The sequence below is a fragment of the Olea europaea genome, unplaced genomic scaffold (assembly GCF_002742605.1).
Source record: "Olea europaea var. sylvestris unplaced genomic scaffold, O_europaea_v1 scaffold1869, whole genome shotgun sequence".
Taxonomy (NCBI): Eukaryota; Viridiplantae; Streptophyta; class Magnoliopsida; order Lamiales; family Oleaceae; genus Olea; species Olea europaea.
The window spans coordinates 40,891-57,425 of record NW_019236481.1 but is presented as its reverse complement, the minus strand read 5'-3'; the positions used below and the strand labels follow the sequence as shown (position 1 = coordinate 57,425).

General features: G+C 35.6%; 1 protein-coding gene across 2 annotated transcripts; it reads left to right on the top strand.

Annotated features, from left to right (window-relative positions):
* The first annotated feature begins 4,438 nt into the window (after positions 1-4,438).
* Positions 4,439-12,141, top strand: LOC111378767 (poly(U)-specific endoribonuclease-B-like). 2 transcript variants are annotated; one of them, XM_023002001.1, is made up of 9 exons: positions 4,439-4,647; positions 4,733-4,813; positions 4,968-5,036; positions 5,295-5,369; positions 5,453-5,518; positions 6,264-6,872; positions 7,441-7,512; positions 9,630-9,887; positions 11,751-12,141. In XM_023002001.1, the coding sequence occupies exons 1-8, from the start codon at positions 4,549-4,551 to the stop codon at positions 9,861-9,863; spliced, it is 1,305 nt and encodes a 434-aa protein (XP_022857769.1). In that variant the 5' UTR covers positions 4,439-4,548; the 3' UTR covers positions 9,864-9,887; positions 11,751-12,141. The 2 variants fall into 2 exon arrangements, with proteins under 2 accessions (XP_022857769.1, XP_022857768.1); XM_023002000.1 differs by lacking the exon at positions 11,751-12,141 and having other exon boundaries at positions 9,630-10,163.
* Positions 12,142-16,535: the final 4,394 nt, after the last annotated feature.

Genomic DNA, 16,535 nt, shown 5'->3' with positions numbered 1-16,535 from the left:
ATTTTTACACAAAGCCAGTGACGTTGGATAGCCTTATAAGTTAGCTGTTGAATGAACTTAGAATCATGTCAATCCGATATCGGTATAATTTATTTGTCACATAAAGTAAATTGCACTGGGTAGTGTCGCCTTTTTCAGCTTTTGCCCTTGGTTTCAAAAATTCATAACTCACTTGTTACTTGAGATTTTTGGACGAAACGAATTGAGTTTGATAGTCTCAAGGGTTAGCTACTGAATATAGTTGAAATCATGTCAATTTGATGTGTGTAATTTCATATGACACTTAAAGTATGCTGCACTGGGTTACTTTCCAACCCCAGTCGCTGTGAGGATTTGAAAAATATTTTCAGACCCTATATGTTGTCGACGGAAGCCGATTTTAGAATATTTCATATTATAAGGAGTTTTCTACTTTACACTAAAATTTCACGAAGTTTCGAGGTCGATAATTATGCAAACGAATTTATTTTGTCAATTTTCATTTGAGATAAAAACTAAAACAACAACATTATTTTTAAAGTTTTGGCAAAAAGTTTCACGTGTACCAAAGCATCACAAACAATTGTACCTTAGCTTTAGACCTAGAAATTTTTTAAAATAATAATTTAATTTAAGAATTTAAGCTAAAAAATTTCCTTAAAAACTATACATATATATAATATTTTAAAAATAACTACCAACGAATTTTCTATTAAAATCTACTTTTCGATAGTAACATAATATTAACATAATTCCAAAGGCATTTATTAAAGAAGGAAAGAGTTGAGCAAATCCATGCATATGCCTATTTTATTACGTGAATAGTGGCAAGTACATGTCTACCAAACAAATAAAAGATATGATAGTTTTTCATGTGTGAACTATTTTAGGAAGTAAGAGAGAGAGAAAGTAATCTGTTTTGATTTCTCATTTTTGTATGGTAAGTTTTAAAGTAAACTTGTTTGCATAATTATCAATGTCAAAATTTCATAAAATTTTGAGAAAACGTAGAGAACATTTTATAATATAACATATCCAAAATTTGGCTTCTGTCAGTGACATAAGAAGCGTTAAAATATTTCCAAAAATCCCACTAACACTAACTAAACAAGCTGTTTTCTTTTTCTATCTCGTAGGGTAAGTGTCAAAATAAATTTGTTTGCATAGCTATCGACCTCGAAACTTCATCAATTTTAATTGTAAAGTAGAAAACTCCTTATAATATGACATAGTCAAAAATTAGCTTCATTCGATGTCATATGAGGTATTAAAATATTTTTTAAAACCCAAAAGCGACCCGGTTGAAAGATAAACATGTGCAGTTCACTTAAAATGACCTATAAAATTCTACAAATATCAAAATCACATGATTTCAAATTTTATTCAGTAGCTAATCCATGAGACTATCAAATTCAATTGGTTTCATCTAGAAATTCTAAGTAACGATTGAGTTATGAATTTTTTGAATTCAAGGCAAAAGTTAGAAAAACAGCAACACTAGCCAGTGTAATTTACCTTAAGTGACATATAAAATTTTACCGACATCAGATTGACATGATTCCAAGTTTATTCAATAACTAACCTATGTGGTTATCCAACGCCATTGGTTTTGTCTAAAAAATTTCAAGTAACGAGTGAGCTATAAATTCTTAAAGTCAAGACAGAAACTAAAATTTTTATAAGACAACAATATTTTAATTTGGTGTACTTTTTTTTTCCTTTCTTTTTGTAAATGGTGTTTTGTTAATTAACTTCTATAACACATATCTACTTTCAAACATAACTTATTCTTGAAGAAATATTCCTAGAATAGTTCCACATATGACGTCCATAGAAATCCATATAAAAAGAAACAAATGTAAACATTTCATGATCGAATTAAAATTATTAAATCGCCGACTTTCTCCATGGCATGTTGCATCATCCTCTACCATGATTCACGCCCCAAGGAAATCCATTCAACATATAGAAAGGGAATTAACCCATGAGTTTGAAACTCAATAAATATAATCGGTGCATTTCGTTATCAAATTAGAAATTTCGAACTCTAGATTCATATCGTCGCACGTAGATTGATTTCGGCAAAATTCAATTATTATAGCATTATCATAACACGTGGAGTTAGAGAATGATCATTCAAACTATTGTAATGTCGAGAAACCGTACCCGGAGGTACTATTTCATTCAAACATTTATCGAAAAATCATAATTTGAAAACTAAATAAACACTTGCACCTCTACATATCTTGAATTTTCTTGGATATAAAAAAACAAAATGTGTAGAAAACATTTCTTCTTCTTACCCTTGATATTCCCTTAAACTTTACTTGACATGAAGTATATTTTTTGAGAGAAAATAAGAGTAAATTCAGATTTGAGGAGGGGGGTAATGAAAAAGTAACCTTCCTCTTCTTGTAACATTCATTTTTAATGAAAAACTAAATGAGAGAGTTGTATTATCCTTAAATTTGTTAAATTTGATCTTTAACTAAGAATTTGAAGAGTTTCTAAGTCATAAAAAATAATTTATATAAAAAGTGTTATAAAAATATCTACATGTTGATTCGAACATGTGTTGTCTATATGAAATACTATGTAGATGACCATTAAGACAATTTAATTATTCATTAAATCTTTGTAGTCAAATTTACTTAAACTTAATCTCTTAAATTGTTGAACTTTTAATTAACTTATGGTTTGGACTTTCATAATCATAAATGGGTTAAACTTCCATAGCTCGTTTCTTAAATGGGCTAGACTCATGGTGCTAGATCATCACAAAGTAATAGCCTAATTTCATTTTATTTCTCTAGCTTCTACACTATGCAACCACCACCTCTCTCTCTCTCTCTCTCTCTTATCCCTTCTCGACAGTGGTGTTGGTATGGCCGTGGTGGTGGCAGTGATAATTTTGGAATTAATTTTTTTTTGTGGTGTTTGCATAGTGGTGGCGAATCTGCGTAGTTGTGGTGATAATGGTGATATGGCGGTCAGGTGCGGTGGTTAATTGTGGTGTGGTGGTGGATCTAGCAGATCTGCATGGTTGTGGTGATGGTGATGGATCTAGAGGGTTGCAGTACGGTGGTAGGTTGCAGTGTAGTGGTGGTACAGGTGATTGATGACGGTGAGGCATTTGTTTTAGTTGTTGGAGTGGTGGTGGCGGCGACTGTGATATTTTTTTTGGTGGCGGGATCGTTGGTGGTGGTGGTTGTGGCAGTGGTTGCGTGATGGTGAGATGTTGGTTGCGATAGGTCTGTCGGAGTGATGGTGGATCTAGTGCGACGATGTGATGGTGTTTTTCTATGATCTGTTGATTTGTTTAAGGTGGCGGAGTTGCTGTTGGGAGGTGGTGGTGATGGTTTTGGGGACGACGGTGGTTCTGCTGCTGGAGGTAGTGGTGAGATCGTGGTCGCAAGTATTGGTGGTGGTCACAAATTATTTGGTTGAATGTGACCATTAAATTGATTAAACTGTGACCAATAAAACAATATGTAATCAATGAAAAAGATAAATTGTGAACAATAACTAACGTGTAACCTAAAAAATTGTTAACACGTGATTGATAATTTGATAAGTTATGACTTTTAATATTTATGATTTATGATCGATAAATAAATTGTGATTTATAAATTTTTGATTTGTGATCGATGAACAAATTTTGACTTATAAAATGTTTGAATTATAACCGTAAAATAATTCCTGACATATAAAAAATTTGATTTTTGATCAAAAAATAATGTGACTAACTAAATCGTTAACTTGTGACCAATATAGATCTGTGACCTTAATATATATTTTAATAAATATCTTATTTTTAAAATTTGATGCCTTTGTTCTTATTTTTGAAATAAGTGATATTTAACCTCTTAACTATGAATCTTTCCCTTTAGCCATTTGGGATTGGGATAGATTAGGCAGCTTAGGCAAGTCCCGATTGAAAAAGGGTTAAGGTCCACAATGAATCAATGATGAAAATGCCTTATTTAAGCATTGTGCTGTGTTCCTTGTTCAATTACAAAATCTTGCAAACCACTCATTTGTGGCTCGAGCGGATGGCGAGCAATTTGTCCAAAAATTAAAATTTAACGGAGTCAGTGCGAGTGGCCGCCTTGCTTGCCGAGTGTTGGCTCCTTTAGTGAGTGTGAACATTTTCTGCATAAGAGCAAACTAGACAATTCAGATGCGATGTACATTTTTCATTAAACTATGAACTATACGCTATTTTGATATAAGAGTATTAGTTTTGAAATTATAGAGACCAAAAAAACTTTAAAGGTTGAGGACTCCCTTGCCACATATTTTAGAACTTGGTGACAAAATGTGCAATTTTTCCATGAAAAACACAGACACAATTACGAGCACCACGCGTAAACACTGTATTCACTCACTTCTATTGTCGGCAGCAACTTACGAGTGATCAATTTTACAAAAATCACGTAACTGCCATTACCTGCCATCTATCTTATCTTTATCCAATTCCAGTGCCACTATAAATAATTTTCAACGCCTTCTCAGTTCCACGCTCGCCCTCTCTGTAAATCGCACATATACAAATTTATATACACTGAAATGGACGATCTGGTGAAGGGTTTAATCAATGTGGCGTTCGGTCAAGGAGAAGAAGATGACAGGAATCGCGATGAACGGTCAAGATCCACATGGGCTCAGGTTAGGACTGACTCCACTGGTCTTCTTCATCTGAATGAACGTCGTTTTTCCATTAGGATTTAATGGTGTGCAATAAAATGCGCAGGTTGTGTCTGGAGAACATGATGATCATGATGAGTCCATCTCCAGCAGTGATCGTCACAATAGACATGGGTACAATAGACAGGTAAATTTCATTTCTACCTTTTTTCTTTTTTCTTTTTTTCATATTTACTTATTTGTTAAAATTCTTTGAATTAGAGTGAAATAAAAGTGAAGTGTATTATTATTATTATTATTATTATTATTATTATTATTATTATTATTATTATTATTATTAGGAGGAGGAGGAGGAGAGAAATGAGGAATGGAGATCTGGTGAATCGCGGCCTACAATGAGACCCCCAAAGGTTAATTGTTCTATTTCTTTCTCACTTCTTTTGGCTTTAGTACTCTGCCATTATATGTCAGTACTGACTACTGATCATATTTTATATTTTGGAAATAATCTGAAGAAAGAAGAAAAATGAACTACTGTTGAATTTTCGAGATTTCCCAAAATAAATTTTGAAAAGGGTTTGTGTCAGATTTCACATGAATTTAGATAGATTTTGTGCCCTTTTTCTGCCTTAATGTACTCAGCAGTGTGTTAAACTCGTGAAATTCAGGCTGTGCATCAGGATTATGATAGAGATGATGACAGAAGGCAAGATAATTATAACCAAGTCAATTGGAACCAAAAGGTTTGTTTTCATTGATTTTCATATTACTTCTGATCATTTAATTTTTCTGCCAAACATAAAATTTTTGGGTGGATTATTTACAGGAGGGAAAGGAGGCTGATGATGGTTGGGAGACAGTAGGCAAAAAGCCTGTGAAACAGCATTATAAGGTTTCTTTACGACTAACGGGTGTACTGATAATTATTTGTTGTTTTTCTTTATCAGTCTTGATTAATTTTTGCGTTCCATTGAGTTTGACATGTGGTTGGTGCCGTTGAGTCCAGTTGCGTATTAGATTCATTAGGAAGAAGTATTACATTTCACAACGAATCTTACATGTAAACTTCTATGATAACACTTCTTCGTAACATGCATCAAGGCACTTCCCCAGATTAAGCTGCTTGATATTGACTTCTAATCAGAGTTTGTTTTCTATTGGATAGGTAGTTATAAGTTTCTTCAAGTAACATGATTCTAGTTCTTTCTCTTATCATGTCTCTGGTTTCTTTTGACTCTCTTTTTTTTTTTCCCCCTTAATTTCTCATAATGTGTAATATCTAGATATATTTTACTGAAGTCGTACAAATTTTCGGTGCAACTTGGTAATTAGCTACTTATGGTATATAGATGAAAACAATATATCAATATCATACTTCTGGCTATTTATATATATCACATTAGCATGACTAATCTAATGCATTTAGTGCCAATTTTGTGTCCCAGTGTTTGCAAGTGCTTCTATCATGAGATGTGTACTGTACTGACAGCCTTTTCTTTGTCATTGTGAATCCTCTGATTTTATTGCCTGTAATACATGAAAGAAATAAGATGTTGAAACTTGTTTTTTATTGTCCAAACTTATACTTGTGTTTCTAGCTTATTCTTCTGGTCCATACATGAAACATACTGTTACAGGCACACAAGGATCAGTGGAAGAATTATAAACGTCCCCTTGATGAGCAAGACTATTCTAGTGAGGTTAAGTATGATTTTGGCATTGAACCTTCTGGAGAAGAGCTTAATGATCTCTCAAAAGCTCTTAACAAACTCTGGGAACTTGACTTAAACCGCTTGGTACCTGGCAAGGACTATCAGATTGATTGTGGTGAAGGGAAGAAGGTTTACCAGAAGGAAGATATGGCAGAAGGGAGCCTGTTTTCCTGGTTGAGTGAAGAAATATTTATGAGGCCCACCTTTGCACGTTTCTGCTCTCTTCTGGACAACTATAATCCACATGAAGGGTATAAAGAAAATGTAACACCTGAAGAGAGACAAGAGCAAGCAGCATTTATCGAAGAGATCAGTAGAACTGCACCAATCAAATATCTCCACAGATATCTTTCTTCCAAGGGCATTGTATCTGAGAATTATCAAGATTTTAAGAGGATGATGACAAGCCTCTGGTTTGATCTTTATGGTCGAGGTGGTACATCCGGTTCTTCTTCTGCTTTCGAACATGTTTTTGTTGGAGAAATCAAGCAACATGGAGAACAAGAAGTTTCAGGATTTCATAACTGGCTTCAGGTGCTTATTTAATTTTTGATTTTAATCTCTATTTGGTGAAAATCCCAGCTGCACTCCACACGAAACTTATACATGTAAAGATCGTATCCCTATATGATTCTTGTTACTGAAAGATTCTAAGTTACTGCATTTATCTCATTTGTCCATTGAGGACAAGGAAGAAAGAATAAAACTAAGAGGTCGCTTTTTTTGAAGATTTAGTTTTGGAATTTTCAATATTAAAAACAAAGACAAAATGGACTTGTATTTAAATTGTGTCAAAGGAGAAAAAATTTAGTCAAAGGTTGATTTAGAAGTTGAAATTTTACCCCCTATTCTATGTCATATTAACACATACTTTACATGTACATAATCTGTATGTCTTGAAGTCGATTCAGTTACTGCCTAAATTTGACTTGCATTTCTATGTTTTTCCTGGCACCACCGACAATTGTATGTCAGTTGGAAATTAGATGTAGCTCCAAGCAAGTTGCCTTTCGTTATTTGTTTTCACTGTGTAAATTACCTGTCATTCACAAAATCTCAAAACCCTTTGCTATGGGAATAAGAGCACCTTAATTTCCTGCAGTTCTATTTGGAAGAGGCAAAGGGGAGGGTGAATTATCAAGGATACATTCTTCCGCGGAGGCATGGGTCAATTGTAAGTAATTTTACTTTAATGTAGCTGGATTTGTTTGCTGAGAACGTAGAGAACATGGAAAGTGAAAATAGGATATTTCCCTAAGATTCTATTTTCTCCGTGGTCAGATACGGTATCATACCATATATCCCTAGGTTCATTTTCATTCCTCAATATGTGGAGCATGCCTATCACTTTATTTACCAATTTTCCCATTTATTTAGATATTCAGTAACACGTTAACTTTCGTTTCAAATATGTTATCTCCTGCTTTGCTTTCTACCTTTACCCATTTTCTCTGTGAATGTTTGTGCAGCATGCATGTGAAGACCCTTTCTAAGTATGTGTGTGTTCATGTATCTATCTTATAAACATTTTTGGACATTTACTGAAAATAGTGTGGCACAGTAGAACTTGGTCAAAACCATCACAACAATATAGTGAAATTACCAATGTACAACCGGCTCAAGCCAAAAATACGATGCTAAGAATTTTTCGGATACAAACTCCACTAGGAACAAACCCTGATAGTTTCTACATACGTTCAAATACCGGCATGCAAGTGTGTATACTAGACAAGCCACACTTTCACCCATATTTACAGAGATATATACATGAGACTACACTGCCCATTACTTCTGTACTTCTAGAGGTAAGGTTGGAATTTCACCCTCCCTAAGTTCTAATTCTTTCAATTAATATACAAGGTAAGGGAAAATGGCATACTGTCGTACAACGCAATGAACAAGAACCAAAATTATAGAAGGGGAAACAGGGGAAGAGGAGAAGGGGGAAAGGAGGGAAGGAGGAGGAGAGGGAGATAGAAAGGGGAGAAGAACCAGATGATAGATGCAGGAATTGGAGGAGAGAAATATAATTTTCTTCAGTAATCGACTATTACAATGTATAAGTCCCTTTATACAAGGATTAAACTATTCTAATTTGAGTAAGAAACATCTAATAGAATACTAGAACTCTATGAAATAAACCCTAATTACTTTTCCATAAAAATCTAAACATGGAAGGTCTTCAAACAATATATCTAATTGGATCTCCATCATGAACCCTCCATCAACCCCTGGGCTGAGGTCTAAAACTCTCGCCTGGGCAATGATGGTTTGACTAAAAATAATAATAATAATAATAATAATAATAATAATAATAATAATAATAATAATAATAATAATAATAATAATAAAGCAGTATCCAGATACTAGGGTAATGGCATCAAATTCTTTATCGAAGTTAGTATGTATACTAGCCAGACCACCACCATTGCGCCATATTTACAAATATATACACATAAAACTTACTCCACTCAAACCTTGGCATCCAAATACTTAGGGTAGTGGTGTCATAAATCTTTATGGGGGTAACAGTTAGCTCCAATATATAAGGAGGCCTTGCCATCCTAGTTAGTCCCATGGCAGTTCAACTTGGATGAAATGTTAGGAAACAGACTGTATATAAACAATAATAACCTGTGAGGACTTAATCATATAGTTAAAATATAAGGTTCTACGTTGGCATTTTGAAGTTGAGAGACTATTTACTTCTTAATATTAAAAGGATCACGCTATCAATTCCTGTAACTAGATTATTTGAATTATGTAGCGTAATTTGGTGAACAAGAGTCACAATCAGAGTTTAGATTTCCATGCAGAAGTCCATTATTTCAAGGTGAAGTTAGATAAATATTTAGGGAAACTAAAAAGTACAAAATGAGATGTAGCAATTGGAGAAGCATCACCATAAGATACTCCTGCAAGGAATCTGAAGTACAATTTACATCTTTCTTGTGTAGTGCTTTCATGCAATTATGTTGAATCGTTTAGCCTTTTGCTTTGTTTCTGGATTACTCTCTTGACTTAATTCATATACGTATACAAATTTAATAATATGCACCCCTAGTTATAACCCCTATTTGTGGACAAACATTCGTGTTTTAAATTCATACTTGCTTGGAAGAAATTGAAGATGTAGTTTTTTTGGGGTGGGGATGGGGGTGAGGGTCACATTTAAATTTGTAAAATCTTTGACGTATTTATAACAATGATCTTATCTTCTATTTGATAAATTATCTTATAAGAACGTACATTAAATGCTCTCTTCCTTTTGTTATTTGTCTTGTATTGCAGCCTGACACGGAGACACAGTTACTTACAATTCAGTTTGAATGGGATGGTGTTCTGAAGTCAGTCTCAAGCACTTTGATTGGAGTGAGCCCTGAGTTTGAAGTTGCAATCTATACCCTATGTTTCTATTTGGGGAGGGAAGAAAACCATGTTGAACTTGGCCCGTACCCTGTAAATATCAAGTGCTATCGTCTTGGAAACAAGATTGGATCTGCTTTTCCAGTTGCAGATTGTTAAATTTGTGCCTCAATGGTGGCTGCTGTAAGTCCCATTTACTGGAAAATTATGTCACTGAATATCAAATGCCGTATTTATTGAGGCTCTAATTTTATACATTTGATCTGTTTTCCCGTGACAAACGATTAAATAGCAACTATCGAATTCATAAAATACTGCAATTATAGTTCGTTCATTTCATTTAAGACGCGAAATTGGAATCCTTTTGCTTTGATGTACTATGTAACAATATTTGAAGTTGTGATTTTTGTTATGGCTGAACAAACTATCATGGACCCAAATGTCTTGTGACCTTGTGTATTTTCGATAATTGTGAATGTATGCACGAATACACTAGCGACACGCCCTTGCAATCAAGCCTGGCAAATAGTATGCGTGCTAACAATTCAGGCATAGTGTAGATATAACATAGTTGGGTTGGAAGTGCTCCAATTATTCATTGAACTTGTGTACATTTAATATTTAACTGAACCTATGTAAGTTTGGTTAATATTACTGCATGATAATTCTTTGTGATTTGCATGTTTATCCTTATGTAAATTATATTTGCTATGCACCTGTTCATATGATGTAAAACTTCCTCATTCAACCTAAAAGTGAGGATGGAAATATTGAACCTTCCATTGAGGTTTTGTTAATGGTTATACATGTCATTGTATTACGGTTTTGTGGCCTTAATTGTTACAATCGAGATATATTAAGTGATCCTATAAAAAATTGCACCTGTGAATACTTGAGCTTGATGATTGGGAATAAGCACAAACATGACTTTCGTAACCTGAGCCCAATGACAAAGTTTGAGTAAGAACAAAAGTTTTGTAACCCAAGCCCGATGACAAAGCTTGAGCTATGGATACCCGAGCTAGATGACAAAGTTTGAGCATGAATGAGACCTCTAGAACCTAAAATAAAGGCATCGGGGTGTGTCCTGGTTGTCTCTTCGATGCTTAAGTTAGTGAAAGGAAAAATATAAGCATGAGCTTATTAACTAAATCAATTTAAAGTGTACCTAAGTAATGAGTCGAATACTTGTATATTTATAGAGTTAGGCAGTGCAATTCTAGTAGGATTGGATAACTTGAATGCGTTCTATGTTTAAAAGTCTTGAAAGAGGTGATAGTTTTGTAAAAGCTGGCATTAGAGTTTTTTTGAAACTGTAAGACTGTTATAGTTGGATGGCACAAAAACTGTGGTAGTTGAGTCATTCTAGATTAGGGAAACTTATATATAGACAAAGGGGGGTAGGAAGGGACATGAGATGTCCAAAGACCTCAAACCTGAATAGGGATGTCAACGAGACGAATATGGGATGGGTCGGCCATTCTCGTCATCTGCCTCGTCTAATATTTTTATCACTTTGCCCTGCCCTAATACCCAGTTAAAGTGGTTTGGGATAGATCCACTTCTCCGTTTATTTATTTATTTATTTTGTGTATTGTAATTTTTGCTTTTATTTTTTTATGTCTTTAGTTAGTGATTATTATTATTATTGTTAAAAACAACTCTTGTTCTTTTAAAAATTGATAAATCTTTTACTTTTGTTTGATAAAAAAATTAAATTTGAAATTAACTTTAAATGAGGTGGATAGCAAGATGAGGACTGTGTTTCTCATACCCACTTCGCTTTGGGGGCAATGACCATTGCTCTGTTTGCTCGGTTAGGCAATAATCCCCGTCCTAATGGGATAGGCCTGCGAATATCAGGTTGAATAGCTCGAGTATTGAGCCTGACAACTTGATCTCGAGGATATTCTTTCCTAAAGAGAGTGCTTGAAGTTATTATGACCTTGAGCCCCGAGTTGTGGGTGGTTGAGTAGTAAATGAATTTTACACTTCAATGGCTCCCATCTATGTTCGAGACTGAAGGATGTTGTTTATAATGCTCAGGTTTTAGGATGAGATGCAGATTGCTCAGGGATGAGTGCAGACTAAGGTTGAGGTGAAGGATGCTCGAGATCACCAATATGTAAATTGATAGAGGTCGAGGTGAAGGTTGCTAGATTTCGAGGTGAAAACCAGAGGCCTCAAGATTTGAGCGAAGTGTACTCAAGGATCTTTGTACCTTATGTAAATGGTGTTTGATGACCTATGACATTGATGGGTGACACGTGGCATGCATCAATGAAGACAATGTCGAGAATGGCCTAGAGGGTTTGTAAAGGCCCCCGAGCCCCCTAGTTTAAGTTTTACCCCCGAGCTCCTTTTTGTAACAAAAAAATGGCTATGTAAAAGTTTCAAGTTTATGAATGAGAATTTTGTCAGACCATATTGTCTTTTATGTATTGTGAGTGATTGTCTCGACGTACACAATGAAACAATCCTGATGTCACATAATTAATGAACCTCGACGTTAAGTAAACTACCAATCCCAAGGAAGTCATGATAATGAATCCTGATGTATGAGTTCTTCATGGTCGAGGGTCGTGAGATCAACGTGCTCTAGGAAATGAATTACGCAATCGTGTAATTCTGGTTTAATCAAGTATTCTACTCGGGAAATGTGTCTTCAGTCCCGTGCTTGGGTTAAAGGGCTGAGTTGTATTTGTACGGGGCAAAGGTTGAGGTGGTTGCACGGGGCAAGACTTTGAGTGCTTGTGTGGGGCAAGGATTTGAATGCTTGAGTGGAGCAAGGCTTGAGGTATGATAAGGCTTGAGATGCTTGTGAAGGGTAAAGCTTTGAGAGCTTGCACGAGATATGATAAGGCTTGAGATGCTTGTGGGGTAAAGCTTTGAGAGCTTGCACGAGATATGATAAGGCTTGAGATGCTTGTGCAGGGTAAAGCTTTGACAGCTTGCACAAGGCAAGGCGTTAGGCTGAACTTGATGGCTGGATTTGAGAATTTACGGATAGAAATGGGTTCCAGGGTAGAGAACATTCTTAGCGGTGTTTGTCAGAATTTGCGGAAAGGCTTTGCATATTATTGAATCTGAAGTGACTAATATATTCTTGATGTCCGTATATATATTGAAGTGATTGATCCGATCATGGTTCGATCATACTCCCTTATTCGAGGATACTTAAACCTATTTGGCAGCAGATATGACATAATCTCGAGGGTTGAAATGAGTGCTCATGTTGAAACTTGTCAAGCCTTGAGTTCTCCAACGTAGGCCAATAGTTATTCCACCTTGGATGATTTTCATGAGTTCCTTGGGGATCATGGTGATAGCCCAGGTCATGAAGAGAGGTCGAGGTGTACCCAAGGACCCCACACCACCATTATTGGATTCAGGATGAAGGGATCGAGGTCGAGCCTTGATTATGTCATTGAGCTCAGGTGTCAACACTAGAGGCAAATTTTGTCGTCCCAATAGTTGATTCAATGTAACAACTTCTTGTCGGAGCTCTTCAAATGCCGTCGGAGTAAAAACTGAAGGTTGAGGTGCTAGTACCTCCGGTAGCACCATTGGAGGATCTTCGATATGAGGCTGAGCTTGAGCGGATTAACTTGTTTGAGGAGGCCCTGAATGTGTATTAACCATAACTTTTGGTAGCACTTTTCCCATAATGCATTGATGATGCTAAAAAAAATCTACACTTGTAATTACCTAAGTTTTACTAAAAGAAATGAGCACGACTAGGATTTTCACCCGAGCCAGAGATAAAGTTGGAGCACGAATCTGAACTTTCGTTACTCGGGCCTGATGACAAATCTGAGCTGTGGATGCATGAGCTCAATGTCAAAGCTTGACCGCAAACGAGTACTCCATAACTTGAAATGAAGGCATTGATGCTTCATTTAGCGAAAAGGAACATATAAGCGTGATGCTATGAACTAAATTTATGTAGGATTGGGCAACTTGGATTTATAGATGAACTTGATATACATATATGTTGGGATTCGAATTTCTACCACATGCAAGAAATTTGCACCAATCGGGTGAGTAATTGATCTGATAGTTGTAAATCAAATTAGAAACATGATCAAATTAACATATTCTTCAACAACCTTAACCTTCTAAGTTGCTCGCAAGTGATTTATGAGTGAAAAAGATAGAAAAAGAAAAGTAGAGAAAAGCAAAGAAATCGCTATTACATCCCACTAGCATGTAAAAATGCCACGGTATGTAAAAAATTGCGTTTGAAGAGAACATATTGGTCAGTTCACTAAAACCTAGTAGACTAATTTTAGGGGCATAAATGCTATTTTTATTTATACATTTTTCTAAATATATTATTAATTTTTAATAAACAATATAATTTATAATGTAAATAATTTTGTCCTTATTGGATGAAGTAAGTTGGAGTTATTCTTATATTTTTATCCACCTTACAAATGTATTAGTAGTTTCTCTTGAATGAGTAAATTATCATGGGATCGTAGGCGTAGCTCGGCATCTCAAAAGCATAGAGATGATGGAACACCAAATAGGGACGATACATAGTTCATATAAAAGTAGGATTATCAAAACGGAAGAGCCGATCCAATCCAGTCTGTCCTCCTAGGCTGAATGCAAGCCAAGTCATAGAGCATACAAAATAAAAGTAAGGATGTGTTAATAGTAATAAACAAATTATCGTTACCCAAATATAAAATATCTTAATCTTGACACCAAGTGGAGAGAATCATAACGAGCAATTCCCAGTTCAATTATTTGACTTGACACAAAATTGGATGGCTTCATCGAATCATTCTGCTGGTAAAATTGGAGACGCCACCAGGAAGTTTACTACCGAAATAATGCATACAATCCCAAACCATGTTAATTTGGAACATTAGTAATTTGATTGCAATGATCTTCAATCAGCAGTCCAAAGAAGTTTTCAAGTGGTAGCTGTGGAGCCAATCCAGGTATATCTCTAAGGGTCCATTTGATTGGAGTGAATTCCATGGAAAATGTCACATCCGAAGAATTTGTTTTCTACTTTGACTGTTTAACACGAAAGTGAAAATGGAGTTCAAATTTAAAGGTACAAATACTTAAAGCATGTTTTTGGCCAGTTCCATGAACATGCATTTCTATGGTTTTTGTGGTTTTTCTTTTCCAATTTACATGGAATTTGTTTGTCTTTCTCATCTTTACAATCAAACGGATCCTAATATCTTTGTTATTTAGGTTCACAGTCTGAAAATTTGACAAAAAGTATACAACCCATGATGATAACATCTATCAAGTATAAAGAAGAAATGCACTAGGAATTGAACGGCCACATCAGCAATGAAAATTGTTAAGGTATACAGATCATCACACGATGGACCAATCAATGAGGAAAGCTGGACAGCTAAATCTTTTCCTATAGATATGCCAATTCACCAGTCAATGAGGAAAGCTGGACAACCAAATCTTCTCCTATAGATATGCCAATTCACTATAACAAACTCCTATAGTTATGCCAATTCAAATGTAAACAATAGTATAAATAGACCTGCTGTGCAATCTCCAAAAATAAGAAAATCATACGAATTCTTCACATCCATATTCTTCATTCTCCTTGTCTTAATATGGTATCAGAGCCAAGTTCTCTAACCGTGACAAATCCTGAAAATTCTTCTAGTTAGACTTCTCAAAGTGCTTCCTCCGAACCCCAAAATCCCACCAACTCCATTGTTCCCAATGTACAACCCTATCTCTCTATTAAGTTAACTAATACAAACTACCTTCACTGGAAAACTCAATTTCTTCCCTTACTCAGGGCCTAAAAACTCCTTGATCATGTCACCAACCCTTCTTCTTGTCCAGCGCAGTATTTATCAGATGAAGATCGTGCCTCCAAAACAATTAATCCAGAGTACAGCAAGTGGTTTGAAAAGGACCAATTACTTCTAAGTTGGATCATTCTTTCCTTGACGGACTCAATTCTTCTCCAAATTGTCGGAATCAACAATGCTTATGATGCTTGGGTTTCTCTTGAAGGCACTTATTGCAATCTCTCGGGAATTCACATTATGCAGCTGAAACAACAACTCCAACATCAGAAGAAGGGTTCTCTCTCAATGTCAGAGTACCTTCTCAAGATGAAAGCAATCTCTGACCAACTTGGTGCAGTAGGAAGGCGAGTTGATAACGAAGATCTTATTCTTCATGTGCTGAGAGGTCTTGGTCCAGAATATGCTGCATTTGTTACCATTATAAACACTAGAGCTGCACTAGTCTCTTTTGTTGATCTTCGAGGTATGCTCTTGAGTCAAGAAATTTATTTGAACGAAGAGCAATCATTTAATCAAGATATCAATGTGTCTGCAAACCTTAGCACCTATTCACAGCGTTCTTCTCATAGAGGACGTGGCCGAGGCCGTGGTCGCAACAATTTTCGAGGTGGAAGTGGAGGAAAGAGTTTTTATAACTCATACTCTTCTAGCAGCAATACTCGCTATCAAAATGGTTCTTCAAATCAAAATGTCGCTCGCAATCCGTCTTTGGTTTGCCAAGTTTGTAACCTTTCAGGTCATACTGCATTGAATTGTCCAAACAGGTTCAATCACAGCTACCAGCCAGAAGGAACTTCTCATTTCGCTTCCTATAATGTTGCCAAAGCAACTCCTCCAAGTTCATGGCTTCCAGATACTGGCGCAACCCACCATATGACAAATGAGTTTCAAAATCTGACTTTACCCCATGAATACACTGACCAGGACCACGTGACCATTGGAGATGGCTCAGGTTTGCGAATATCTCGTATTGGTTCTTCTCACATTTCCACGTCGACTAAACCTTTATCTCTATCTAATG

Excerpts from the sequence above, each read along its gene's own strand:
- LOC111378767 (XM_023002001.1), top strand. The coding sequence starts at position 4,549 with ATGGACGATCTGGTGAAGGGTTTAATCAATGTGGCGTTCGGTCAAGGA. Across the intron at positions 5,370-5,452 it reads AAGTCAATTGGAACCAAAAG|GAGGGAAAGGAGGCTGATGA; the intron begins GTTTGTTTTCAT and ends GATTATTTACAG. Across the intron at positions 6,873-7,440 it reads GATTTCATAACTGGCTTCAG|TTCTATTTGGAAGAGGCAAA; the intron begins GTGCTTATTTAA and ends AATTTCCTGCAG.